This window comes from Plecotus auritus (genome assembly GCF_963455305.1).
Source record: "Plecotus auritus genome assembly, chromosome: 2".
In the NCBI taxonomy this organism is placed as follows: Eukaryota; Metazoa; Chordata; class Mammalia; order Chiroptera; family Vespertilionidae; genus Plecotus; species Plecotus auritus.
Genome location: NC_137771.1, coordinates 195,863,101 through 195,890,962, shown reverse-complemented (window position 1 = coordinate 195,890,962; position 27,862 = coordinate 195,863,101). Strand labels below are relative to the sequence as shown.

General features: G+C 43.5%; 1 protein-coding gene across 1 annotated transcript; it reads left to right on the top strand.

Moving 5' to 3' along the window:
* The first annotated feature begins 129 nt into the window (after positions 1-129).
* On the top strand, positions 130-27,582 carry TMEM212 (transmembrane protein 212). Its single transcript, XM_080658447.1, has 4 exons — positions 130-305; positions 13,826-13,885; positions 16,309-16,632; positions 27,217-27,582. Exons 1-4 carry the CDS (start codon positions 147-149, stop codon positions 27,235-27,237), a joined length of 564 nt encoding a protein of 187 aa, XP_080514573.1. The 5' UTR covers positions 130-146; the 3' UTR covers positions 27,238-27,582.
* The last annotated feature ends 280 nt before the right edge of the window (positions 27,583-27,862 follow it).

Below are 27,862 nucleotides of genomic sequence, written 5' to 3'. Positions count from 1 at the left end.
TTAGAATCTTGTTTCCAAGTAGATCAACAGTCCACTTGTGTCATGGCTACTGTCTCTAAGAAACTTGTGTTTGTTGAGGCCTGACATACCCTCATGTTTTAGTAACAGAACATATTTGAGATTAAGGACCCAAGTCACAGAGGAAAATGCAGGGCCTATACCAGGCTGCTGGCCGGATTCTCATGACTTTGGGGGCTCTCAGTGTTTTCTCCGGAGTTATTGCTTTCTTCCCAGTCTTTTCTTACAAGCTTTGGTTCACAGGATGGAGTGTCTGGATTGCTTGTCCCATTTGGAATGGAGCTTTGGTAGGCAAACATTTTATTACCTATATTGAGAGAATACAGGAAGGAGGGAGGGAAAGAGGAAACAGAATAACATGTTCTTTTTAAGTTTCCCAACAATATGAAAAAGTCAACATTCTACAGAACTCACCTTAGAACATTAATTTCTATTATTTGCATTTTAAAAATTTAAATTTAAATTTTAAATGTAATTTCTATTAAATTGCATTTAAATGTATAAGATACAGTAGACATGTCTACTGTATCTTATGTAAACTATAACAGAAATACTGTTCAAGAAATTCTTTAAAAGTTATTTTATTTTAATCCCCTCACCTTGATAATCTGAGAAATTGAAATATCTTGAAGTTGGAATTAAAAATATATATATTAGGAGTGTGGGAGAGGTAGAAGAAGGTAAAGGGGAGATAAATGGTGATGAAAGGAAACTTGATTTGGGGTGGTGAACACACAATACAATATCCAGATGATATATTATAGAATTGTACACCTGAAACCTATATAGTTTTATTAACCAACTAGAGGCCTGGTGCATGAATTTGTGCACAGGTGGGGTTCCTCCCAGATGATCAGGGTGTTCTTGCCCAGTCCCAGTTGGGGCCGGCTGGAGGGAGTGACCACCGGAGGCTGGCCCACCATGGGAGGTTGGCTGTGGGAGCGCACTGACCACCAGGGGGCAGCTCCTGTGTTTTGTGTCTGCCCCATGGTGGTCAGTGTGTGTCATAGCTACCAGCTGGTTATCTGGTCATACAGTTGTAATGGTTGCTTAGGCTTATATATATATATTATAGTGGCCTGGTGCATGAAATTTGTGCACGGGGTAGGGGGGAGAAAGGGTGTCCCTCAGCCCAGCCTGCACCCTCTTCAATCTGGGACCCCTCAGGGGATAACCGGCCATTGGACATCCCTCTCACAATCCAGAACTGCTGGCTCCTAACCACTCGCCTGCCTGCCTGATTGCCCCTAACTTCTTCTACCTGCCAGCCTGATTGTCCCTAACTGCTCCCCTGCTGGCTTGATTGCCCCTAACCACCTCTGCCTCAGCCCTGCATCCAGGACCCAGGATTCCCTCCTCCAGCCGACCACAGCACCCAGGATCCAGGTTTCCCTCCTTCTGGTCAGCCATAGGTGCCCAGGCCGGCTACAGCCGCAGGGGATGATGGGCAGGTGGCTTTGCCTGGGCTGCAGCCACAAGTGCTGGTGCCTGGGACCACAGGGTGGGCGGCTTCTCCATCTCCCGGGCCACAGCCAGCCGCAGGTACTGGTGCACAGGACTGCGGGGTGGGTGGCTTCTCTGTCTACCAGGCTGTAGCCAGCCGCAGGTGCTGGTGCCTGGACCGCAGGCAGACGGCTTCTCCATCTTCCCTGGGATGCAGTGTGGGTGACTTCTCCAGCTGCCTGCGGCCTGGGATCACAGGGCAGGCAGCTTCTTCGTCTCCCGGGCTGCAGCCAGCCTCAGGCACTGGGGCCCATTTTCTCTGTCTCCCCCAGGACGTGGGTCAGGAGGATGTGAGGCTTCTGCTGCTGTCTGTGGCCTGGGATCAGGCGGCATACAGCTTCTTCATCTCCCAGGCTGCAGCCAGCCTCAGGCACTGGGGCCCATTTTCTCTGTCTCCCCCAGGACGTGGGTCAGGAGGATGTGAGGCTTCTGCTGCTGGCTGTGGCCTGGGATCACGGGGCAGGCGGCTTCTTGGTCTCCCTGGCTGCAGCCAGCCTCAAGCGCTGGTGCCCAACTTCTCTGACCCCCACAGGCCTGGAGCGGTGGGGGGCAGGGCTGCAGCCATTTTTCAGGTTAATTTGCATACTCACTCTGATTGGCTGGTAGAGTAGCAGAGTGACAGTAATTTGCATGTTTCTCTTTTATTAGTGTAGACTAATGGCCTGGTGCATGAAATTCATGCATGGGGGGCGGGTGATGTCCCTCAGCCCAGCCTGTACCCTCTCCATTCTGGGACCCCTCACCCCCACCTGCCTCCCCCTGGCAGCCTGCTCACCCCCAACTGTCCCCCCTGCCGGCCTGCTTGCCCCCAACTGCTGTCCCCTGCCGGTCTGATCACCCCTAACCGCCTCTGTCTCAGCCCCACCACCATGGCTTTGTCCAGAAGGACATCTGGAAGGTCTCCTGATCTAATTAGCATATTACCCTTTTATTAGTATAGACTAGAGGCCCGGTCACAAAATTTATGCATGGTGGGGGGGGGGGGGGTCTCCCCTCAGCCCAGCCTGAACCCTCTCCAATTTGGAACAGCTCAGGGGATGTCCGACTGCCGGTTTAGGCCTGATCCTGGGGACCGGGCCTAAACCGGCAGTCGGACATCCCTCTCATAATCCAGGACCGCTAGCTCCTAACTGCTCACCTGCCTGCCTGCCTGATCACCCCTAACCACCTCTGCCTGCCAGCCTGATCGCCCCTAACTGCCCCCCCTGCTGGCCTGGTTTTCCCTAACCACCCCCCCTGCTGGTCTGGTCGCCCCCAACTGCCCCCTCCCCCTGCTGGCCTGGTCGCCCCACGCAGCCTGCTGTTCAGTCATTTGGTTGTCCCTCACTAACTCCCCTGCCAGCCTTGTTGCCCCACGCAGCCTGTGTTTAGTCGTCCGTCCAGTTGTTTCGGCCGTGACAGCCCCTGGCTTTTTATATATTAGGACTAGAGGCCCAATGCATGAAATTCATGCAAGGGGCTCAGCCCTCACAGCCCCAGCTTCATCCGGAAAGTCATCTGGAAGGACATCCAGAAGGTCGTTCAGCTGTCTGGTCTAATTAGCATATTATGCTTTTATTATTATAGATTATTATAGATAGATGTCTCCCCAATAAATTCAACAGAAAATATCAGCCATTAAAAATAATTTTAAGAAGGAAAACAAGTAAAATAGCTTTCAGACTAATGCTTTCATTATAAATGCTGACATGTGTCTACATCACCCAGATTTGCAAGCCCAAAAATCTTAGTTCTCCCTCCTTTTTCTCTCCACACAATTGTTTGATCTGAAAATAATTCAAGAAGTTGAGTGATGGCCCAGCCAGCACAGCTCAGTGGTTGGGCATCAACCCATGAACCAGGAGATCACCATTCAATTTCTGGTCAGGGCACATGCCCAGGTTGCGGACTCAATCACCAGTAGTGGGTGTGCAGGTGGCAGCTGATCAATAATTCTCTCTCATCATTGATATTTCTATTTCTCTCTCCCTTCCTCTCTGAAATCAATAAAAATAGATTTTTTTAAAAAAGGTTAGGTGATGAACTTCACAAACTTCCTGGTTCCCTAGAGAGGTGGGCATGTGCCAAGTACAAATTGGCACCAAATAGGTGCTTAGTGTCTGCTCATTGGCTGATTGCACAGATAAAGGATCAAACCAGTATGTCAGATTCATAGGTCAAAGAAGTGACACATCTCGCACTAAATTTAAGGTGGTATGACTTAAGAGTTACAGAGGCCCATGAGCACAACAAATCCTTCTCTCATTATTTCCCAAGTTACCCAACATTCACCACTGAAGACTAGAGAATTAAATTTTGGAGCTTTTTGATCTTAAGAAGTTTTCTACTAAAATGTAGCCACTCTTGGAAGGGGCAACATTTTAAGTCTTTAAAAAAAAATCAGACTTTAACTGGGGTAGAACTAAAAAGTGAGATCCTAGGGAATATAATTTTAATCTCGCTATTAAATAAATATGTGTTGATAGCCTCCTATATGCTTGAGTTACAATGGAGTATAAAGCAAGGTCCAGATGCTAATGGAACTCGGTCCAGTGAAGTTTAACGATGGTGTGCATATGGGGCAAGCCGGATGGTGGGAGTATGGAACTGAATGAGGAGACCATTTGGTGATGTTTTTCTTTCCTTTTTTAAGTACATTATTTTACATTTACAACTCTGGTGTTAGCCTATAAAATGGGGTATTTTACAGGTAAAGAGAGCCTGTGTGAAATGTCTAACCCTAAAATATTCAGAAAGAGTAAATGCAACTTAAACAAAGAGCCTATATAATAAAGAGCTAATATGCTAATTAGACTGAACAGCAGAACAACCATCTGGACGACCTTCCAGATGAAGCCAGGGCTGCAAGGGCCAGCCGAGGCAGGCGGGGCTGCAAGGGCCAAGCCCCTTGCATGGATTTTGTGCATCAGGCCTCTAGTTGTATAATAAAGAGCTTTGCCAATATTAAAGCCCTATACAAGTGCTTTAATACCACACGTTTCACTGTCCAAACCCTGTGTTCCCAGTCCCTTGCCACCCGACTCACTCTTCTAACCCATTCCCTGATGACTTGCTGAGTTCTCCATCCTGTTACCTCCTGGTCTTTATCTCCTGACACTCTCCCTTAACTAATTTCTTTCCCATCACACTAGCTTCTTGTTGTTTTAAAAAATGCCAAGGGTGTGTTTCTGTCTCAGGGCCTTTGTACTGTACAGCCTGTTTTCTGCCTGGAGCCTCTTCCCACACACAACTCATTTCCTAACCTTTAATTCCTTGAACAAATGTCACTTTCTCACTAATGCCTTCCCTCATTACCTTATTTAAAATTGCAGACCTCCCCCACAATTGGTATTCCCTGCTCTATTATTCCCCATAGCCCTATCATCATCTAATCTACATATATAAAACCCTAATATGCAAATAGAACAAACAGTAGAACAACCAAACAATTGAACAACTGGTTGCTATGATGTGCGCTGATCACCAGGGGGCGCGTGCACGGAACATGGCAGGCATCGGCAGCAGGTGGCAGAGCGTGGAACATGGCGGGCATTGGCTGTGGTGGGATGGTGCAGCAGGTGAGTGGGGGCACCAGACCAAGGTGAGGCACTGGTTGCTGTCATTGGGGTGAGCCTCTGGTAGTTACTGAAAATTCTTTGCTCCCGTGCACTGAGGTCCCGCTGGGTGCTCGCACCCACTGTTGGCACTGGAGCCACTGCTCACACCCGCTGCCAGCACCCGGTGCTGGTCCTGATCGCTCAGCACCATCAGTGGGTGCGAGTGGGGCCAGCGCTGTCAGTGTATGGGAGCAGCAGCAGCAGGAGTGGGGCTGTGGGCAAACAGGCGACCAGGGGCCACGGCAGGAGGAGCCAGGCGGGGGCATGGAGGATGGGCTGAGACCTGCCCCTGTGCCCATTGCACCCTCGCGGCTCACAGTTCCTTTCAAAGTGCACGAATTTGTGCACTGGGCCCCTAGTATACTATATAACTTACTTATTTATTTTTTGTTTGTCCTCCTCCAATGTTTATTATAGAAGGGCAGGAATTTTTTTCTATTTTGTTTATTTCTGTATTCCCAGCACTTGGAACAGAGTGAGCCACATACTAGATGTTCATTAAACATTGTTCAATAAACATTGTTGAATAAATGAATAAATCTCATCCTGGTGGCACAGAATTCCTTATATAGTTGAACTCTAATTAGGTTGCAAAAACTAAAGGTCAAGCTGGTATTTATACTAAAGCAGGAAAAAAATCTTCATGAAAAGGAAAGCAATAAGAGTGTCCACTCTTTTGATAATGTTTAAATTTGGAACATAATTTATTTTTCCTAGTTGAGTTTTCTATTGAACTACAGCTCTGTCTGATCAGGGTCAACTTCAAAAGATCTCTGACTCATTTCACAACCTTCTTTGCCAGTCATTTCTCAACTTGCCTGCGAAGTGTATCTTCCCCTGGTGAAAAGATAATTTATACACTTCAATCATATTGACATTTCCCTTTGTAAAGAATACATATCTCTTTGGAGACTTGTAAGAGATAGATTTTTACAAGTGGCACAGTGCTTTGTATTTGTTCAGTGCCTTTCATTCAAGGCTTTCTAAGTTCTTCACAAATATTGGTCCTCAGACTCTCCTACTTCTATTCTGCCAGCCACATGATAAGCAGTTTTCCTAGAATTTCTGAACAAGTTATTTAAAGGATCATCTGCCATAAAGTATGCAGAAAGGAGATCATAGCACCTTACAGACTGAGCTCTACTTAAATCCCAGAAAACCTGGCTTGTAGATCAAATTGAAATGAGGAAACCAAAGTACAATGAGTTTCACAAGATCTGAAGGCTGGAGGGTCCAGTGGCTTGGCCAATAGTGAGCAAAAGTGCTTCACCCAGAACCCTGCTTGGAGAAGGAAACTTGGGAGGAAGGTAGGGCTAGACCTACCCATGCAACTCCGAGCTCCTTCTCTGTTACAGGAGGGACTCAGTTTCACCATGGCTCAAGTCTCTTAAGCTTCAACAGTCCTGCGATTTCTAACCACCTGATGGTCAATTTCCCCTTAGATATCCTAAGCTTCTTGAAGTTCAGCTTGTCCAAAATAAATTAATTATCTTACCACCAAAAACAACAGTTTCTTCTCCTGACTTCCTTGTCTTTTTCAAACCTTGGAGCAGTGTTTGACTCGCCTTTCATCTAAACCAGTGCTTCTCAAACTCTCATGTGCCTATGAATCACCCGGGGATCGTGTTAACATGCTACCTCTGGTCCTGGTCTGTGTGGCTCAGTTGGTTGAACATCTTCTCATGCACCAAGAGGTTGCAGGTTGGATTCCTGGGTTGTGGGCACGATCTTCAGTAGGGGTGTGCAGGAGGCAGCTAATGGATGTTTCTCTCTTTCATTGATGTTTCTCTCCCTCTCCCTTTCTTTTTCTAAAATCAATAAAAACGTATTTTTTAAAAATGCAAACTCTGATTCAGTAAGTATAGTATGAGGCCTGAGATTCTGCATATCTGACAAGTTCCCAAGGACCTGTCCTGCCGGTCTTAGGACTGTGTTTTGGATTTTACTGCCCAAATTCAGCCCATCCTCAGCCCCATTCCCACCCGATCACATCCAGTTGTTACCAGAGCCCAATAATTAAGTTCATTCTATCTGTACGCTCTGCCAAAAAATGCACAGAAGTTGGGGGTTTGCAGTAAAGAAAGGAAATCGTTGATTAGAATTGGCAAATCTGGAGATGAGCAAGCTTGTGTCCTGAAACAGCCTACTCCTCCATGGCACGTAGGTTACAGAGTATATATAGCAAAATCACAAGACACTGTGGGCTAGGAATTCCAGGTATGTTGAGAGCTGATTGGTCAGAAGTGAAATAAGGGTAATAAATCATTTCTTCAGGTCCTGGGCAATGTATTTTTTTTTTAATCAATTGATTGATTTTTAGAGAGAGAGAGAGAGAGAGAGAGAGAGGAAGGGAGAGAAACATTGATTTGTTGTTCTACTTACTTATGCATTCATTGGTTGATTCTCTTTTTTAAAAATATATTTGTATTGATTTCAGAGAGGAAGGGAGAGGGAGAGAGAGATGGAAACATCAATGATGAGAAAGAATCATTGATCTGTTGCCTCCTGCATGCCCCCTACAAGGGATCAAGCCCGCAACCCGGCCACGTGCCCTTGACTGGAATCGAATCTGGAATCCTTCAGTCCAAAGAACGACGCTTTATCCCCTGAGGCAAACCAACTAGGTCCACTGGTTGATTCTTATATGTGCCCTGACCAGGGATCGAACCTGCAATGTTTGAGCATTGGGAGGATGCTCTAACCAACTGAGCTACCTGACCAGGGCCTATTTCTTTAGGTCTTGAGGACAACTCTGAGGTCAGCTCTGGAATCCGGAACCCGGAACCAGTTTTAAGGAGAGGTAGCCAGGGGGGTCATCACGTCTTACTGGCACAGTAGTTGAAACATAACAGATTAAGATGTTATCTTTTTAGCCTGCCAGGGGCTTAAATCTCATGACCATTAGTCAGAACCAAGGCATTGTTTTCTGCTGCCTCAGGGGTCAACAATCACCGAGGTAAAAGACTAAGGTCAGGTAAGTAAAGTGTGCTGAGAGAGGAGGAAAAAAATTATTGTTTTAAAATTATAGTTTAAATCAAATCAAATTACAGTTTAAATCATACTCAGTTTCACAATCAGTTGCCCAGTAACTTTAAGTTTTTCCTATGAGGTATACCCCTATGCACTCCTTCCTCCTGTTCTCACTGTGCACCTCCCTACCACCACCACCACCAACTTCTTACCACTTCCCATCCCTACCCAGGTTTTATTCCAAGATAACTTTGATAGCTCAGCCGTGGGACTCTCTCCATCAGTGGATTATAAAATCAGTCTGTTGTGTAGCTAACAGAATTTAGAAAACATGAATCAAATCAAATAGAACATGAATAGAATAGAATAGAATAGAATAGAATAGAGAATATAGAATGAGAATATTAGAGTATATCACACAAAATAAGGATATTATTATTTTGGTTAGCTATAAAAATATTTATTTCTTGGCCATGAGGCAAAAATATATTTCTTACTGTGAATAGTGGTTAAAAGCCAAAAGACACACACACACACACACACACACACACACACACACACACACACACACACAAACAAAAAACATTTGAAGACCAAGGCCCTCCAGAGACCTCTTGTCCTTGCTCCATTCCTATCTAACATGCATGCAACAACAGGCTCATCTTTTTAAACCTCTGCTGTGTCAGTCTATCTCCTTGATCAAAAACCTTTAGTGTTGCTTCACTGTCCAAAGTTTGGCTATGTCAGCCTGAACTGTGAAGCCCTCCTCAACCTGGCCTCATGTGGTTTCGAGCCTGATTTCCTCCTCTTCTCCGCTAAGAACCAATCCTCCCACAGGGCGGGGCTCCTCTCTCACTGTTGCCCAAGAGTGACTGCCACTTTCCTGCCTGTGCACCTGCTGCTCCAGCTGCCTGGACACCCTTCTCTCTGATTCCCACTGAAATCACATCGGTCCTTCAAATACGCTCAGGTTGCGGGGGCTAAAAAATAATAGTACTTTTCCTCTCACCAAGCTCTTCTAGCTGGGCTAATAATCGAATTAATAGAGGCAGTGTAACAGGAGAAAATACAATTTTAATGCATGCCCATGGGAATTAACATAGGCATAAAAATTTCAAAGACAGTGAGGCAACATTGGGTATATATGATATTTTAGACAAAGGAGTAAAAGGGCCGGGGGAACAGGGCTGTAGATTTCTGAGTTGAGAATGGGCAATTTACAGGTAGTTGAGGAAGAGCAGAACACACAGGGCAGGCAAATTCTTGCTAGGCATCCACACAAACATCATGCAGCCAAAGAGTAAGTTGGGATCATAGTACTGGTCTAGTGTTGTCTCATTGGACATAATTTACCACTGGCCAGTCTCCAAATGCCCACACAGAACTTTGGGAATAGAGATACTGTATAGTTTTTGGAAATTTAATGTTAAGATATCTATAATAACTCACTGCATTTAAAAAAAAAATCTTGCTAGGCAATCCAGAACTAATGGGACACGGGGGTTTCTAGCAACAGGCCCCTGACTAAAGCCTTCCTATTCACCATACTTAATTCGAGGTAGGCGAAGGAGAAAATCCTAAGATCTCCTTCCTGAAGCAGGTTTTTCTATCAGAATCTCTTGAGCAGAAAGAAAGGAGGAGGGCGGGGCAAAGATTCTTTCTGAATCTTTTGTTTCTCCATAAGCACCTTAAAATCAATACCCCAAAAGGCAGCTGGTAGCAAAGCTTTGGTCCCCTTCCATGTCCTGTCTCCTCCATGGTGACTTCATCAGTGATTGTTCCCCCTGGAAATGGTCTCTTGTCATTGAGCTCTTCTCACACAGAAATTTTGTGGACATTCTCATATTTGCATTATTTTCCTATCTAGACTGTAAATTCCACTGAGAAGTGGAGCTATTATTTGTAGAATTATTACTTGGTGAGCTTATTCATCTTAGTTAGCTTCTCTGTGCTTCATTTACAAAGTACCGTGAGTCCTTGCTGGTGTTGCCAAATGGTTAGAGCATCGGCCCTTGCACCAAAGCGTCAAGGGTTGGATTCCCAATCAAGGGCATGTAGCTGGGTTGCAGGTTTGATCCACAGCCCTCGTCAGGCAAGTGTGGGAGTGCTCAATAAATATTAGCTGTTGTCATTATTCCCCCTTGCCTCACTCCCACTCTCTCTAAAAAAAAAAAAATAAATGGAAATAATATCCCCAGGTGATGATTAACAACAACAACAAAAAGTAGTGATTCTTTTTTAATTTAAATTGATCACCAGGACAATTATGATTGACTGGGGTAAGGGGTGGAGAGAGAGAAGTTTAATAATATAAAATTGGATAAAATTATGAAGATTATTTTAAGTTATAGTTATGGAAAAGTTATAGGAATTATAATATTGTACACTTATAGTACAATAAGTGCCATAGCTTCTAAAAAATGAAATAAAAATAAAAAGTAGCAGATCTACATTATAGGGTCATAATGAGTGAACACATGTGCAGTGCTTAGGTTAGTGCCTGGCGTAGAGTAAGTGCTCAGTAAATATTAGCTGTTGTCATTATTCTATCTGCATAGTATCTATCACATCCCTTGTTCATAATAGACCCATAATCTATATATATATATATAAAAAGCCAGCGACTAGAACGCTGTAACAACCAGAACGACCAGTCGCTATGACGCCCTCTATGGCGAGCGGGCCCCACCAGGGGGTGGGGCCAGCCGGCCAACCTCCTTCGGCCCCTCCTCCCAGCTGGCTCCACCCATGATCGGCCTCTCCCACCCCAATGGAGGGCAGGGTGGCCAGCCAACTCTCCCACAACCTCCCCGCCCCCCCCCCCCCCCCGCCCAGCCCTGACCCTGATCACCCCCCTACTCCAATAGGGGGCAGGGCCAGCTGGCCAACCACCTGCAGGCCCTCCCCTGGCTGGCCCTGCTCCCAGTGGGCCCCCCCACCCTGATCAGGGACAGGGCCGGCTGGCCAACCATCCATGGCTGTTCCCCCAGCTGTTGGCCCCCCCACCCCATTCAGGGGTGGGGCCAGCCAGCCCACTGCCCACAGCCTCTCCCCATGGCTGGCCCCTTCCCCATCATCAGCCCCCACTACCCCATAGGCCCATGGCCCCTCCCCCAAGCAAGCTCCACCCCCGATCAGCCCCCCCTCTCTTATCAGGGGCAGGGCCAGCTGACCAACCACCCACAGCCCCTCCCCCAGGCTACTAGCCCCTGATCAGCCCCTCCACCCCAATCAGGGGTGGGGCCCTCCAGCCAATCACCTGGGGCCCCTCTCCCCAGCCTGTCCGGTCCTGATTGGGCCCTGATCAGCGTGGGCCGGCCAACCAACCTCCCACCATCTCCCCCTCCCTTTGACAGGCCCAGCCCCGATCTACCTATTGGGGCTGGGCTGGCCGGACCCCACTGGAGCACGAATTCATGCACCAGGCCTATAGTAGATGTTCATAAGTGAGTAAATTAGCGCATATTAAAATGATTTCTCTAAAAGTTTCTATTTCTGTTGTGACTGCTCCCTGCTTCCTTCATCTGCTTCTGGGAACTGTATCATTTACTTGAGCAATTTAAAGAATAAGTGGGAGGGTTCACAATTATCATGCCACCAGAGTGTTAGCAGCAACCATTGTAAAACCCAAGTACTGTCCCTAGAACTGGCCACAGAGCACATCAACATAACAGCCCATGGAGCATGTCAGCAGCCTGTCAAGAAGAGCTGATTGCGGAGAGTGCACATCCCCAAGCACCCCCCTCCCTTCCTCACAACCTGACTGCCCTGCTCTGTCCAACTTTGTGCCTCTCAGACACTCCCTCCTTCACCTTTTCTTTTCCCACTTGACCTCTCCCCTACCTCAAATCTCTTTTTTATTCTTTTCCCCTCTCTCTCAAAAAAACAAAAATTTTAAAAAAGAAATAAAAGGGGAAGGCTGTGATTCCTGAAGGAACACTTCCAGTCTACCTCCTATGCACAGTGTGGGGGGCGGGGGGTGGGGGGGCCAGATGTGGGGTGGGGGGCGGGGGGGAACGCAGTAAAGATGAGTGTGCTGGGCTCCTGAGCCACATCCTGCAGGGTGGATTTAACAAGTCACTGGTATTCAAACACCAGCCTACTCCATGAAAGATCTTTTTCAAAGTTTTGTGTAAACAAAGTAAAATTCAAGCTGGCAGCTACAACAGCATTTTTCAATGTTAGAAAAGGCAAGAAACAGTTCATGCCAAAGTAGTTAAGGCAGCCTGGAATCTAAGCATCTGATAATGTCAGCTATCTATTTGGAGTTAAACCAGCAGAGGGGCGTCCTTTGCTCCATCTCCTTTGCTTCAGTGTTGCTCACAGAGGAGTGACGTGTCATTGAGCGCCTTGCCTCTGAAAGCACAGACTGGCCGAGGGCTTAGCCAGCCAGTGTTACAGTTGCTCTTAATAATTCTCCTGTTTTGTTGTACTATTTATGCTGGCTCGACCTCCATAGGGTCCCTTGGAAACTTTCCTCCTGCAGAATCAAGCCAACCTCTTTTGACTACAGATGGTTCTGTTTTTATCCATGGGAGTTTTATGGTATGGCGATGCCAAGTCTGGAATTTCAGGCTTAGCTACATGAGAAGTTTTGTGTGAGTGCATGTGTGTGTGTGTGCTCCCCATCCCCACCTCTCAAATTCTCTAAATCCAACATTCAAAATAAAATATGCCAGGAAAATGAAAAGCTGGGTCTCAAAATAATAAATATGCCAGACCTGGGGCTACAAAAGCAGCATACCACAAAACCACATTGGTAAAAGCTCTGATTTTCCTCCCCCTTAAATTTGTTGATACTATATATACTTTCATGTTTATTTTTCTGTCAAAAACCTTAATGGTACTATTTTTAGGCCTGCCCTCGTTCTATATCTTATTTCAGGCACATCTCTTCCTGGTTTTCTCTCTGAATCTCAAAACGTTTTTTGACTAGGAACAAATGATTTATGGGTTGGGAATAAGTGATTTCCAGGCTCAATGACCACAAAGGTCTCCTTTATCAGACCTGGTGCTGAATCAGAGATGAGCCCAGATTTCTTTTTTTTCTTTTTTCATTATCTGTTGCTCAATTCTGGTGACACCATTCCCTCCTTTGTTTAACTATTTTTATTCTGCACTTTGGGCCTTTTTCCTTCAATGGAGACTATAAAGAACTCTCTTTTGAAAAGCTGGACCCCACTGCACTCAGAACAATAAATGCCCCATCATGCATTCATTCTAATGATAATCTTTGTTACTTGAGAAACAGAGATCACGTATTTGTATCCCACCAGCAAGCTTTTCAAGAGAAAGCAGATAGTAAAACATAGTGCTGCTGCTGAGGGTTTTCAGGGTTTTGTGACACGTTTTCCATTCCGGTTCTGCCCATGTGCAGTTTTAGCAATTTGTAAGAAAGATGAACAATAAGCAATTAATCAAAACAGAACATATGGCAAGGGTTATAAAGCCAAGCTTCTATTGCAGCAACACCCTACTGTAGCAAAGGTTATCATCTCAATGGCAAAGGCAACACAGAAAGTAAAAAAATGAGCTTGCGTGAATCATGTTTCTATGACACTAATGGCTTCTCTTCCTCATTGTCATCACGGATGAGGAGGAGGTTGGAGTTATACATCTACTTAGCCATTTGCTGTTCCTTCCAGTTCATGGTAAAGTTGTCAAATTGTGAGACAGATTGAACTCTTTCCAGAGCTACATTCTATCATGGATGTTATTTTTCCATCTTCCTTTCACAGGCCGTCACAGCTGGTGTACTCCTACTGTTGGCTCACAAAGAGTGGACCCAGCGATACTTGGTAAACATGTGGTCATTTTCGACGTGAGAAATATCCAAACCTGTAAATATTTGATTTGAGACAAAACTGACAACAACTGCCAAGAAGCAAGATCTAAACTTCTTCAGAGAGGGACAGTTGTTCAGTTTCTTTTACGAATTTGAAATTAAGGAGAGAACATGAAGATTACATGGAGGTGGGAGAAAGCAAAGTGGGGATTGGATTACAGGATAGTGGACAACATTATGTGATCTTGCCCTAACCAGTTTGGCTCAGTGGATAGAGCGTTGGCCTGCGGACTAAAGGGTCCCAGGTTCAATTCCAGCCAAGGGCACATTCCCGGGTTGCGGGCTCAATTCCCTCCCTCCCCCTCGCCAGTAGGGGATATGCAGGAGGCAGCCAATCAATAATTCTCTCTCATCATTGATGTTTCTATCTCTCTAGCTCTCTCTCTTCCTCTCTGAAATCAATAAAAATATATTAAAAAAGAAAAAAGGCAAGAGCTTTTTAAAAAAAGATTATGTGATCTCTTGAGAATGGATATGTCTTAGAAGGAGGGGTCTGAAAAGGGACATTTCAATGGTGTGTTAACCTAGATACACAAGAACAATAGACAGGATTTGCTTAAAGCAAAGATAAACTTTTACTAAAGAAGTTATATGCCTGGAAGGTGACTACCCACCATAATCTGCCCACTTAGGAATTTATGATCAGATTAGAGGCACGGTGCATGAAAATTCATGCACTGGAGGGGGGTTCCCTCAGCCCGGCCTGCCCCCTCTCACAGTCTGGGAGCCCTCAGGGGCGGGAGGCGACCCAGCAATCAGGGGAAGGAGATGCCCCATCACACCTCTGCTGCTGCCACTGCTGGCAGCGCAAGCCTCAGCCGGCCCTTGTTACCCTGAGCCTCAGGTGGCCCTGGGCGGCTGGGCAGCTGCCATCCAAGGCTTGCCTGCACCTTGGGCCGGCCCTGGGTGGCTGGGGGGATGAGGGCACTGGGGGACTCCAGAGGCAGGCGTGTGGAGCAGCGGGGCTGAGGGGACTGGGTGCTGCCATCTTTGAGGGCGGGGCAATCAATTAGCATATTCCCTCCTTATTGGCTGTGGGCACTACCATCTTTGTGATGGCGTAAGGGTCAATTAGTATATTCCCTCTTTATTAGATAGGATTACCCTGTGAGGTTACTTTTTGTCACTGGAATTGTAAGTTTTATTATAGAACCTCTTTTACTTCGAGGAGGATGAAGATCAAATCTCTCCTAGTTCAGGATAGAACATAGAGACTGTAATTCCCAATTATAATTGAATTCTGTCCAATCAATGCTTTTCTATGATGAATTTTATGTAATAAACTATGTTTTCAATTAAAATTTTGTATTTGACTCCTGCCCCAAACATTTTCTACAAGTTCCTATGATTATTGTAAGTGCTGTCATTTGGGGAGGACAGAACCAGGGTTAGTGCTACTGGGTTTCATCTCAAAGAAAGAGATATATAAGCTCCTCTGCTTTCAATGTTGCATTTTCAAGTCTCAATTTGGTATCTCCTTCCAATCTCCCTGTACTCTTTGCCCTTAAAGAAAGAATAAGACCTGGCCAGTTTTGCTCAGTGGTTAGAATGTTGGCCTGTGGACCGAAAGGTCTCAGGTTCAAGTCCTAGTCAAGGTTGTACCTCGGTTGCAGGTTCAATCCCCAGCCCTGGAGGCAACCAATCAATGTGTGTCTCTCATGTCAATGTTTCTCTCTCTCTGTCTCTCTCTCTCTCTCTCTCTCTGTGTGTGTCTCTCTTTCTTTCTCCTTCCTTCCTTCTGCTCTCTCTAAAAAAAATAATGAAAAAAATATTCTGGGGTGAGGATAAAAAAGAAAGAATGTAAAGTCATAATATCTTGAATTTTAATAGCATGGAACCAAGTAATCCCACAATATAGATCAATACCTTGATCTCATTAAAATTTTTTCTCTGATGGCTACAGCAGTGTTTCTCAAGCTTTAATGTAGGTGTGAATCACCCGGGGATCTGGTTAACAGGCAGATTCTGATTCAGTAGATCTTGGTGAGACCTGAGAGTCTACATTTCTAACAATGTACCAGGGGGTGTCAGTGGACCATGGACCACTCCCTGATTGGCGAGGTCCTAAAATAAGGCAGGGATTCTGTTTACTCATCTGTTTTTCCCACCCCAGACTGGTTCTCAACACATGACAGGAGATAAATAAATATTTGTTGAATGGATTGATTTCATTTTTTGCCCCAGTTGGCTGATGTTATTCTTCCATAATGTAGAGAGAAGAGGAGAACACAAGGGCCTAAGGGAAGGTTGTGACCCATTTCTCCTTCACTTCCCAGTAGGAGAGATTAAGACCTGGAATGTCTTTCTTCCTATTGCTAAGGAGCTTTTGGAAAATCCAGTTCCCAAAGTAACAATTTGTTTCTGCTTTATTTTCAGTGGGAAGCTAGTTTCACTTTTGTGATTCTGAGCCTTATGGGATGCCCACTTCATTTTGCGGTAGCCTTGGAATCGGCTCTCCTCGGCCCATATTGCTTCTACTCATTATCAGGGGTTGCAGGCACCAATTATCTTGGTTATGCAGTTGCCTTTCCTTTTCCGTATGCAAAATTCCCATCGGTGTGTGTGGATCCACCACACTATGAAGAGTACCACCTGACGCTTCAAACCTTTGACCTGTGCCTGAGCTTTGCCATATTCTGTGCATCCCTGACAGTATTCCTCAAGCTCTTTGCAAGATTTATCTGGAATGGACACATAAATGTAAGTTTCAAGAAAGGGGGGAGGGGGCTGGTTCTTACTCCATCCTGAATGCTAAAATGAGAAGCCTTGTACGTTAACATTTAATTTTTCCTCTCTTATTTACCACTATATCCTGTATAATCATGGCAGCCAATGGCTGGCACATAATAGATAGTCAATAATAGTTTTTGTAAGACTGAATGGAAATATGTTGATGTGATAACTAAAGGAATGGCAGTAGGTAGCACCAGCTAATTTTTATCTCAACGTGCTGTTTAAAAAATTACTAATTTAAATAAATATTAAGAGCTTTGTGTGGAAATTGAAAGCAGTACCCTTCATATTTTTAATATTAGTCAAATACAGATATCTTAATTTGGCTTCCATCCCCTTCAGAAAGATATACATGTTCCTTGACTAGAGAAGACATATGAAATTCCCCCCTTCCCTCTTTCTACTCCTACTCTAGCAGAAAGGCTGATATAGGGCGCTAACATCAAATTTAGTTTCCTAACTTTTTCCAGGAGGGCTAACCATATTAACTGTATGAAATAATAGCAATGTGAACTGTATGTATACTGTGTATCAGTGTACTTCCCATTTTACAGAGAGTAAACTGAGGCTAAAGAGTTTCTATAACTTTCCCAAGGTCACCCTAATGAGTCTAGATTCAAAACTCAGAGCCATTTCTCTTAATCAGGCCAGATTGATTCTGTGCCTCCTTGTCACTCAACCTTTCCTCCTCTGCCAGACCATTAATATGCATGGCTCTGGCCCCCAGGAGGATTACAGCAGAGTCATTGGGAGAAGAGACCAAGTGATTTCTGATACTAAATTCCTACAGGTATTGATCCTGGGTCACTGCTTTGTGAGTTGAACAGCTTCTTTCTGGAAAGAGCTATTTCCCAGGAAAACTCTCATACTGGCTGCATGATTCAAGTCAGTATTATATTAGGATCAGGTGAATTTAAAACATATTTTTATTGATTTCAGAGAGGAAGGGAGAGGGAGAGAGAGATAGAAACATCAATGATGAGAGAGAATCATTGATTGGCTGCCTTCTGCATGCCCCACACTGGGAATTGAGCCTGCAACCCAGGCATGTGCCCTGACCAGAAATCGAACCCATGATTTTCTGGTTCATATAGGTCAATGCTCAATCACTGAGCCACACCAGCCAGGCAGAATGGGGTGAATTTAAGTAATGTTAGCCAATTCTCTCCCTCCCTCCAATTTGATCCTATCAACAGCAACGATCAAAGCTAAAAAGATAAGAATTGACACTCTCAATGCCTTTTGTGGTCATTCTTGTCCTCTTGAAATTCTACATAAGTCTGCAAAGGAAATCCATACATTCTTCAAAACAGAATTGATTTTACAAGGAGCCTTGCCCAAAGTTGAGATGAACAGACCAAAATTACCTCCCCTATTGTATTGCCAGGGCATCTAGAAGTTTAGTGTTTGAGATTTCTCCCTTGTTGTAAACATCCCAAATTTCTAAAGCGCTTTGTCCCAAATTTCTAAAGCCCTTTGCTAAAAGGAACATATGCCTAAAAGAAACACACATTTAAGTGTTGGCAGCCATAAACCCTCAGCATAGATAGTTAATGAGACACCTGATTCGTTGTAGGCATGACACTCATAGCATCTAGGTTTAACATAGATAGAAGGCAGGGAGAAAAAAAATTAAATATTTACAAAGAACTGGGTAAGTCAGTCCCATGGAGACCCAACAGGGAGGCCACTTAAAGTGCCTGGGAAAAAAGAAAATTAATTGAAAACAGAGCAAAGTTCTCCAACTTCAGAGTTTTGCCTTGGCCCATCTTGCTCAGGGTATAATTCTTGGTGTGTGATTTCTAAGCTAGGTGTAGAATCCAACACAACTACAGAGTGGGGCAACAGTAGGTTTACAGTTTTTCATATGGAAAATAATACAAAAATTAATAAATCATAGTTCAAGAATAAAGCCTTTCGTGTACTCACAACTGTAAGCCTACTTTTGCCCCACCCTGTACAACATGTTCCTCCAAGTGGATCAGTGGCATCAGAATCTTGTTAAATCAGATTTTTGGATCTAATCCAACACCATTCCTACTAGGTCAGAAACTCTGGGCGTGGAGGCAGGGAATGTGCATTTTTAACATATGACCCAAGAGATTCTGATGAAAATTCTCTTCCTAGCACAAAATTATCTTAGTGTCACTTCTGGACAGAATCTCAGTTTTCCCATCTGCATAGAATGCAGCACTAGTTTGGGGGAGAGTTCCAGATAAATTTAATAAGAGCATGTCTTTGGTGAGTGTTTTTGGATAAGTTGACACCACATACTCCACAGTGGTGGCAGATCATGTTTCATTAGGGAGGATGAGTAGCTGACATGGGGGGGATGATGTTAGGTATTAATAACTAGCACTGCCCGAGCCCACAAGGAGCACAGGCAGCCTGAGCAAACCTTCGTTACTGTGTAGAAATCTGGGCCATATTATGCACAATTTCTAGCATTAAAATAAATGTATTAATTTCTCAAAATTCTAGAAGCCACACAACTTTCTTAGAAGGAAAGGTGGGTCATTTGTTGGGATACAGAATTCTACATAGTGATTCTATTTTAATGAACCTCCATATAATTACATTGTTAGATTCCTCACATGCTAAAAGGAATAAGTAATATTTTAAAATTTAATTGAAAACTATACTGACTATTATAAAATATGCTGCTGATTCATGCTTCTTTCATATATAAACAAAACACCAAAAATGCTTTTAAAAGCTGCACTTTTAAGTGTCTGCCTGAAAATTAAAATTCTCTTATGTGAATATAGTACATATCAGGAAACTCAAGAACTAGGAACATTTGTAAAAAAGAAAAAATGATGGTTTGAAGGAAGATTTGGAAAAAATTGTAGTTGTACTTTATTTTATTGTAGCACAAAATAAATTTTTTAGATACATTTGTCATGATCAATATTTTAGAAAATATCTTTCTAAGAGTTTTTTCTGTAAGTTCAAAAAGTTTTCAGAAATGAATCAAACACCCCTTAGGATTTACCACATTCATTATTTATTAGAATTGAAGTCATCTTGCATCCCAGTCAGCTGGAGCTGCTATAACAAAATACCATAGATGGAATGGCTTAACCAACACACATTTATTTCTCACAGTTCTGAATGCAGAAGGCCCAGGATCATGACTGGTTTTTGGTGGGGCCTCTCTTCCTGGCTTATGGATGGCTGTTTTCTCATTGTGTGCTCACATGGCCTTCCCTGTGCCTGCTCCTGGAGAGAGGAAGATCTCTCTCTTCTGATAAGGGCACTAATCCTATTATGGGGGCCCCATCCTCATGACCTCATCTAAACTTTATTGACTTTCAAATGACACACCTCCAGATATCATCACAATGGTGATTAGGGCTTCAACATATGGATTTGGGAGGGGGATGGGGCACAAACATTTGATAACATCCTGCTGAAGGTCACACAGTGATGATGTATGAGCGTGCAGTCAGTTGGTACCCAACCAAAACCACAGGGAGAAATGCTTGAGTCACAAAGGGTTTGGTGATTTTGATAAACGCTTATAAAGGCATTGTGTGAGTGCTGCAGACTAAATGTTTGGCCCGGCCAGCGTGGCTCACTGGTTGAGCTTTGACCTATGAACCAGGAGGTTACAGTTTGATTCCCTGGTCAGGGCATATGCCTGGGTTGCGGGCTTGATCCCCAGTGGGGGATATGCAGGAGGCAGCCAATCAATGATTCTCTCTCATCATTGATGTTTCTAGCTCTCTCTTCCTCCCTCTCTGAAATCAATTTAAAAAATGTCCGTGTCACCTTCCCCAAATTCATATTGAAACCCTTAGTCCCACTTTGATGGCATTAGGAGGTGGGGCGTTTGGGAGGTAATTAGCCTTAGATGAGGTCAGAAGGGTAGAATCCCCATGATGAGATTAGTGCCCTTATAAGAAGATGAGGAGACCAGATATATCTCTCTGTTCACCAAGTAAGGAGAGATAGCCAGCACCTTGATCTTGGACTTCCACCCTCCAGAACTATGAGAAATAAATGTTTGTTGTATAAGCCACCTAGTTTATGGTAGTCTGTTATAGTAGCCGAGCTGGCTAAGACAGCGAGCACTTCCAAATTTTAAGGCCCTCATGGGAAGGGGTGGAGCTGGGAAAGGAGTAGGAGCTCCCTGCTTGTGTGGCTCCTTGCACGCGGGCTGAAGTGACCCTGTCGGCTTAGGACACAGCACAGGAAGCAAATGAGCACAACACAGAATTTAAGTCGAGAAACTAAACCATAGCCAGAATTGTCTACATTCTTGGTTCAGTAAGTCATCGAGTGATGGGAAAGAAAAGCATTGGGGCACCAGACACACTGCAGCTGTCCCCTGCAGCTACTCTGCCCCTCCTCCATGGAATGGAATGGCTTCATTTGTTTTCCTTTCATTATTCATCGTTATGTTTGGGGGTTTTGTGTGTATGTCTTTAATGAAAGGGGGAAAGAAAATATTTTCCCCCTTATCCTGTGAGATGATTTTTTTTTCAATGAATTGAGAAATACTTGCTTTCCATAAAAGATGTAGGTAAACCCTTTAAATACAGTTTGAAAACATATGGGGACAGAATATTTATCAGTAGAGGACTCTCTTCTTCCAAAATGAAGACAAATTAGCAAGCAGTGATATCCTGGCTTATAATCCTCCAGTGGACCTGCACTGCATTGTTAGCAATATAAATGCAATATAACAATATAAATACGTTTTGAAATAAGTTTACCTGTGACTCTCATCCTCAAGGTCTGAGGCCTCCTGTTGAGCCATAATAGATCTTTCTGGTGCCTCTAGGAACTAAATCCCCTTGGGTTAAACTCAAGTAAAACTCAAGCAGGACCACGGAACAGTGAGAATCCCTTGTACTTCTTCCTCACAAATTCCATTATGTGGTCTCTTCAAATTGATCAGTAGAAAAATAAAAATCTAGGGGTGGGGGGGAGATATCTGTAATACTATCAACAATAAAAATAAATTTTAAAAATAAATAAAATAATCTAGAAAAATATCACAATTCAGGGCATTACTATTACCGTGATCTCATCATTTTCTCTGGAATAATAATAGCAGTGACATAAAACTGGATAATAGAAGAATAATTGTAGGAGCTATTTATTGGGCAGTTACTATTTTTCAGGTGCTTTACCTCCTTTATTCCTCATAAAACTTCAAAGCTCATTATCCCCATTTCACAGATGAGGATGTTAAGGTGTCCATGTGGAGCCAGGATTCTCTCCCAGGTCTTGTAGGGTATGAAACCTAGGTTCCTTGCAGCTGAGTCACACCTCTTAGGTGATATATCTTCTTCACTACCTATTTTGTGACCTTGCATAGTCTTGCTTTTCATGAACAATCTTTCTCACAGACAAAAAATAACTCATATTTTAGAATTGGAAGCTATTTTTTTCCAGGGTATTTTTACTTTATTTAATCAGTGGAACCATGCCAAGGGTGACAGCCTTACTAAGAGAAGGGATGAGACTGAAGTATTGTATTAAAATATGCTTGATTTTTTTTTTAAAAGAGAGAGCAATAGGTGGGGAGGGGTTAGTAACCTGAGAATAGCTTTTTGTCAAGTTTTACTTTATAAATTACTAGAGGCCCGGTGCACGAAATTCATGCACTTGGGGCGGGGGGGGGAGTCCCTCAGCCCAGCCTGCACCCTCTCCAATCTGGGATCCCTCTCACAATCCAGGACTGCTGGCTCCCAACTGCTCGCCTGCATACCTTCCTGATTGCCCCTAACTGCTTCTGCCTGCCAGCCCGATCACCCCCTAACCACTCCCCTGCCAGCCTGATTGATGCCTAACTGCTCCCCTGCCAGCCTGTGTGCCCCCAACTTCCCTCCTCTGCCAGCCTGGTCACCCCTAACTGCCCTCCCCTGCAGGCCTGGGTCCCCCCCCCCCCAACTGCCTTTCCCTGCAGGCCTGGTTGCCCCCAACTTCCCTCCTCTGCCAGCCTGGTCACCCCTAACTGCCCTCCCCTACAGGCTTGATCGCCCCCCAACTGCCCTCCCTTGCAGGCCTGGTCCCTCCCAACTGCCCTCCCCTGCTGGCCATCTTGTGGTGGCCATCTTATGTCCACATGGTGGCAGGATCTTTGACCACATGGGGGCAGCCATCTTGTGTGTTGGAGTGATGGTCAATCTGCATATTACTCTTTTATTAGATAGGATAGAGGCCTGGTGCACGGGTGGGAGCTGGCTGGTTTGCTCTGAAGGGTGTCCCGGATCAGGGTGGGGGTTCCCTTGGGGCGTGGGGCGGCCTGGGCGAGGGGCCTGTGGTGGTTTGCAGGCCGGCCACGCCCCCTGGTAACCCAAGTGGAGGCCCTGGTATCTGGGGTTTATTTATCTTCTACAATTGAAACTTTGTAGCCTGGAGTGGAGCCAATCCTTCTGCTTGCTCGGTGGTGGCAGCCATTTCTGTTGGAATTTTTGTATCTTCTATAATTGAAACTTTGTAGCCTTAAGCGAGGCCTGGGCCAGCCAGGGTGTGCAGAAAGCTTGGCTTCCTCCATTGCCAGGGAAACCCAAGCCTCCCTCCTGCTCTCTGTGGCCGTAGCCATCTTGGTTGGGTTTATTTGCATATTTGCTCCTGATTGGCTGGTGGGCATGGCTGGTGGGCGTGGCTGGTGGGTGTAGCGGAGTGGTGGTTAATTTGCATACTACTCTTTTATTAGATAGGATTATCAACATATTTTCCTTTTGACATGAAATCAATTTGGCCTTTTAATATAAAATATTGCTCCTTATTCTTTTTTAAAAATATTTTTTATTGATTTCAGAGAGGAAGTGAGAGGGAGAGAGAAATAGAAGCATCAATGATGAGAGAGAATCATTGATCGGCTGCCTCTTGCATGCCCCCTATTGGGGATCGAGCCAGCAACCTGGGCATGTGTCCTTGACCAGAATCAAACGTGGGACCCTTCAGTCCGTAGGCCAACACTATCCACTGAGCGAAACCGGCTAAGGCGCTCCTTATTCTTAATTCAGAATGTTATTATTAATATATTTAAAATCAAAATGTGTTATAGTTAAAACAAATAAGAAATATATTTAAAACAAAAAATATTGTTTTCTAAAAAGGCAGAAATTTTAGTAGAAATCAGAAACCTCCATTCTCTATAATCACATAAATTCCGTTTTCAACAAAGAAAACTGAATTTATACTAGTGAATATTTCAGAATGATCATAGTGGTGCTAATATGTGAGCACAAAACCATTTAGAAATGTAACAATGTTAGAGACTTTAAATTTTATTAATTAAAGAGGAGAATACTTGATGGCTATTATTGGGTGCCTGAGTTAAGGCGCCCCTCCCCCCCCCATAGGAAAGAAGGGAGAGAAACAGAGGAAGTAATTAGGGTGAAAAACAATGGGGTTGTGTAGGGTGGGGAATGACATAATGACACTTCCTCTCCCAAACTGACCCTGGGAGCTAGCGGTGACTGTGAACAAGGCAGTTCACCCCTGCACACATCAGTAGGTAAACTTTGGCTTCCTCATCTCTAAGACCATAGAGTGTGGCCAGCCAGATCTTAAGACCTTTCCAGATCTGTCTCAGCCTGTGATTTCTATTCCATGAAAAAGATTAACATTCAGAAGGGAGAAATGTGAGCAGCAATGGCTGGCTCTTTACCTGCCCATGCCACACGGATATGTGGCTGGGGTACACCACATGGCCTTACTATGCTAGCTCAAGAAGTCATATATGCCAGCAATATTATTCATGAGAGATGGTATGAGAGTTGTTACAGATTCCCAGATCACTTTAACCACTTTAGAAAAAAAAGCTTTCTTTGCTCAATATTCAATTTGTCATATTGAACCAACCGGAATTGTCTTGTTGGCTGTCTTAAAAAACAAACAAATAACTTATCATTATATTATTGAATAAGTAAGAAACTCCAATTTATTTGCAAAAAAAATTATTTTAAAATGTTTTTCTTCTCTTACATCACATAACTCACCTAGATGAAAAGGAAAGCTGCTAGTTAAAGCAATGAATTATGAGGTATCTATTTAATAAAAGGAATATCTTCTCTTCATTAGTACTATACATGACTTTTTTCTTGTCATGTGTCAAGGAGTATGAACCCAAAGCCCTAAATACAATATTCGTTACTTGTACTTGTTCCTCTACATTTATTGAGCATATATTAAGTGGAAAATATTATGCTAAAGGCTAAAGGGTAGAGACAGAAAGATGAGCAACACACATTCAGGTCTTCCCTGGATTTATAGGGACTGAGAGGAAATGAGACTTGAGCCAGGAGGACCAATAGCCTAGATGAAAAACAAGATCTAAATTAGGGAGTGATGGTGGACATGGAGAAGAGGTGATACGCATGAGAGATATTTAGGGGGTAGAATCAATGGGACTTAATAACAGTTAGCATGTAGGGCAAGGGAGAAGCCCAGGAAGTTGCAAAAGGGTTTCTTGACCATGAGAAACAGGACAGAGCAATTGGATTCAATGTGTGAGTCCTACTCTTTTCATTTAGGGTAAATATTCAGTTCATATCTCAAGTGAAAACTTAGAAGAAATCTGAGGACTTTGGCCAATGAAGTACTAGATCTTGCCTTTGGACACTCCCTGACTTTTGTTGGTCACACATTGGATGAAAATGATAACTTGCTTTGAGTTTATAATACACCTAGTGCTAAGACAGTTTCAATCTAGCCCATATTTATTCAACAACTTTTCTTCTACTGAATCTCCCATGACAAGGATTGCCCATAAATGACCTGTAGATAGCGAAGCCCAATGAACTCTTCAGTCTTCCTTGACCACTTCACAGCCTTTGAAATTATGGACCACTTTCTCCATGAAATCCTCTTCCCTTTGACTTCCATGGACCTTTTGCTTTGGTTCTCTTCCTTCTTTATGGTTTTTCCTCCTCAATCTTCTTAGAAGGTTCTTTTGCCCTGCTCACCCCTTAAAGGCTGGTGGCCTTAGTTACCACCTTTAGACTGATGCCCCACACATCTCTATATATAGCCCATTTTCCTCTCCTGCTCTAATGAGCTCTACATTTGATCATTTTTGGACACTCTCCTGGGTGTCTGCAAACACATCAAACTGAAGATATTCATAATGGAGCTGATCATCTTATCCCCAACACCTGCTCTTCTTCCTGTATCTCCAGCTCAGTTGCTAACACTTGGGACACTCAGGATAATCTTAACACTTGGGGTCATTCTTGACTCCTCACACCTGAGTCAATCACCATATTCTGACAATTGCACCTCTTAAATATTTCTCCACTGTGTGCCTCTTTCTCTGTACTAACTGTGATGGTTCTTGTTCAGCCGTCCAACTTCTCTCATTAACACTTCTGTGCCTCTAGTCTCGCAGCTTTGTTTTTCTTAAGATGTATCCTCCACATGAGCTCTAGAATGAGCTCTCTGAAGTTCAAATCTGCTGTTATTATTCCCTTGGTTTACATCCTTCTGTGGCTTCCCTTCACACTCAGCTTACAGCCAACCTCCTTCATGTGACATCCATAGGCACTCAGCTCCTCTCCAAGAATGTGAGTTCCTTGAGGACAGGGACTGTCTAAGGTAAGCAGAAAATGTGGGACTAAGAATGTAGAAATCAAGAGTAACAGAGTCATGGGTTGCAATACTTGATGTCATTTTTATGTCTTCCTAGCCATAGCTAAAATCTTACCTAAACCTATAGCGGGAGTATTTCAAGTTTAAAAACAATTTACATGAGGGAATTTACTATGGTCACTGGAATCCAAGAAAAATCTCCAAGAAGGAACACAAGGAAAAAAGTAGATTTGAATTCTCATACTAAAGAGCAGTGGTTTACTGAAGAAAAAATGCTTTTAGCATTATTTATGACACATGGAGAACCTGATATGCCCTGGTACTTTTGGAGTCAGACAGTTTGAAGTATAATTATTTCCTCTATCACCTACTATCTGAGTAGCCTTGTGCAAATCAATATTGGACCTCTCTGAGCCTAAGGTTCCTCATTTATAAACTGAAGATAACACCTACCTCACATGTTGCAAAATGAAATGATGTAATTACTACTAAGAGCCTTACACTGGGAATGGAACTTGATAAGTGCTCAAGAAATGTTGGCTATCTTCCCCTTCCTTCTAATCAGATTTAAATTCTTGGCTGCCATTCAGAAAGTGCTCTTTACCCTTTCTGTTATTTTTCGAAAAGCCCTGAACCAATCCAAACCAGACAAAACAAACAGCAAATGACCAAAAGAGATATTCAACAGCGATTCCCCACATCCTTAGACAACCCTTGCCCAGAAAAGTAACAGTTCTTCTTGACTGTTTTATGCTTACGCCAGATATTTCATTACACATATATTTCTTTTTTATTTCTTTCTTCCAGTATAACCAATTCTGTTCTCTCTGGTGGTTACTCTTAAATTCTTAAGTGGTACCATGATGCTGTTACTTGAGTCATCCTTCATTGGGTTCCTGTGACATAAAAAAGGGGCTAAATTAAATGTCAGAAGTAACACTCTATTCTCTTTTATAAATTATAGAAATAAACACTACTTTATTTTTCTTTTTTTCCTAGGGTCAAAAGAATGGACAATAAATTTGAAGCAATGTTCCTCTTAAATTTGTTTTATCTGTGACCATGATTTTGAAATATTTGGCAAATATTTTTGATATTTGAACATTATTCCTCTATGTGTTTATAAAATAAAAATGGAAATTATTGTACATTTTAGTTCTTTTTTATTGTTAACCTTGTTTTTTCTGATTTACATGTGATGATTTCTAAAAATTGAAATTTCATCATTGTTGGCATCGACATTTTAAAACCTTAAAATATAAATTTTCAGTGAATTAATGTTTTCTTTAAATTCTTCTTGTTCCTGAGTGGTTTCATTAAGCTGTGATTCCTTCCTACCTAAATTAAAGAAACATTTTTTTTAGCATTTCTTCATTGCCATTAATTACTGAAATGACTTTAGATCTTCAAACACAATTGGAACCTTGAACAGTGGCCATATGAGAAGGATCCCCTGCAGGGAGAGTATAACCCTCCCTCCTGGCCTCTCTGTAGCTCATCTCATGACAAACAGTGTAATAGTTAGAAGGGATCTTAGAGGCCCTTTAGGCCAACTTCTCATGAAATGTTCCAAGATCTATATGCCCCCGACAGCTCAACCATTCCCAAGAGGCAACCCCACCCAGGTGTTGAGTGACTCTAAATG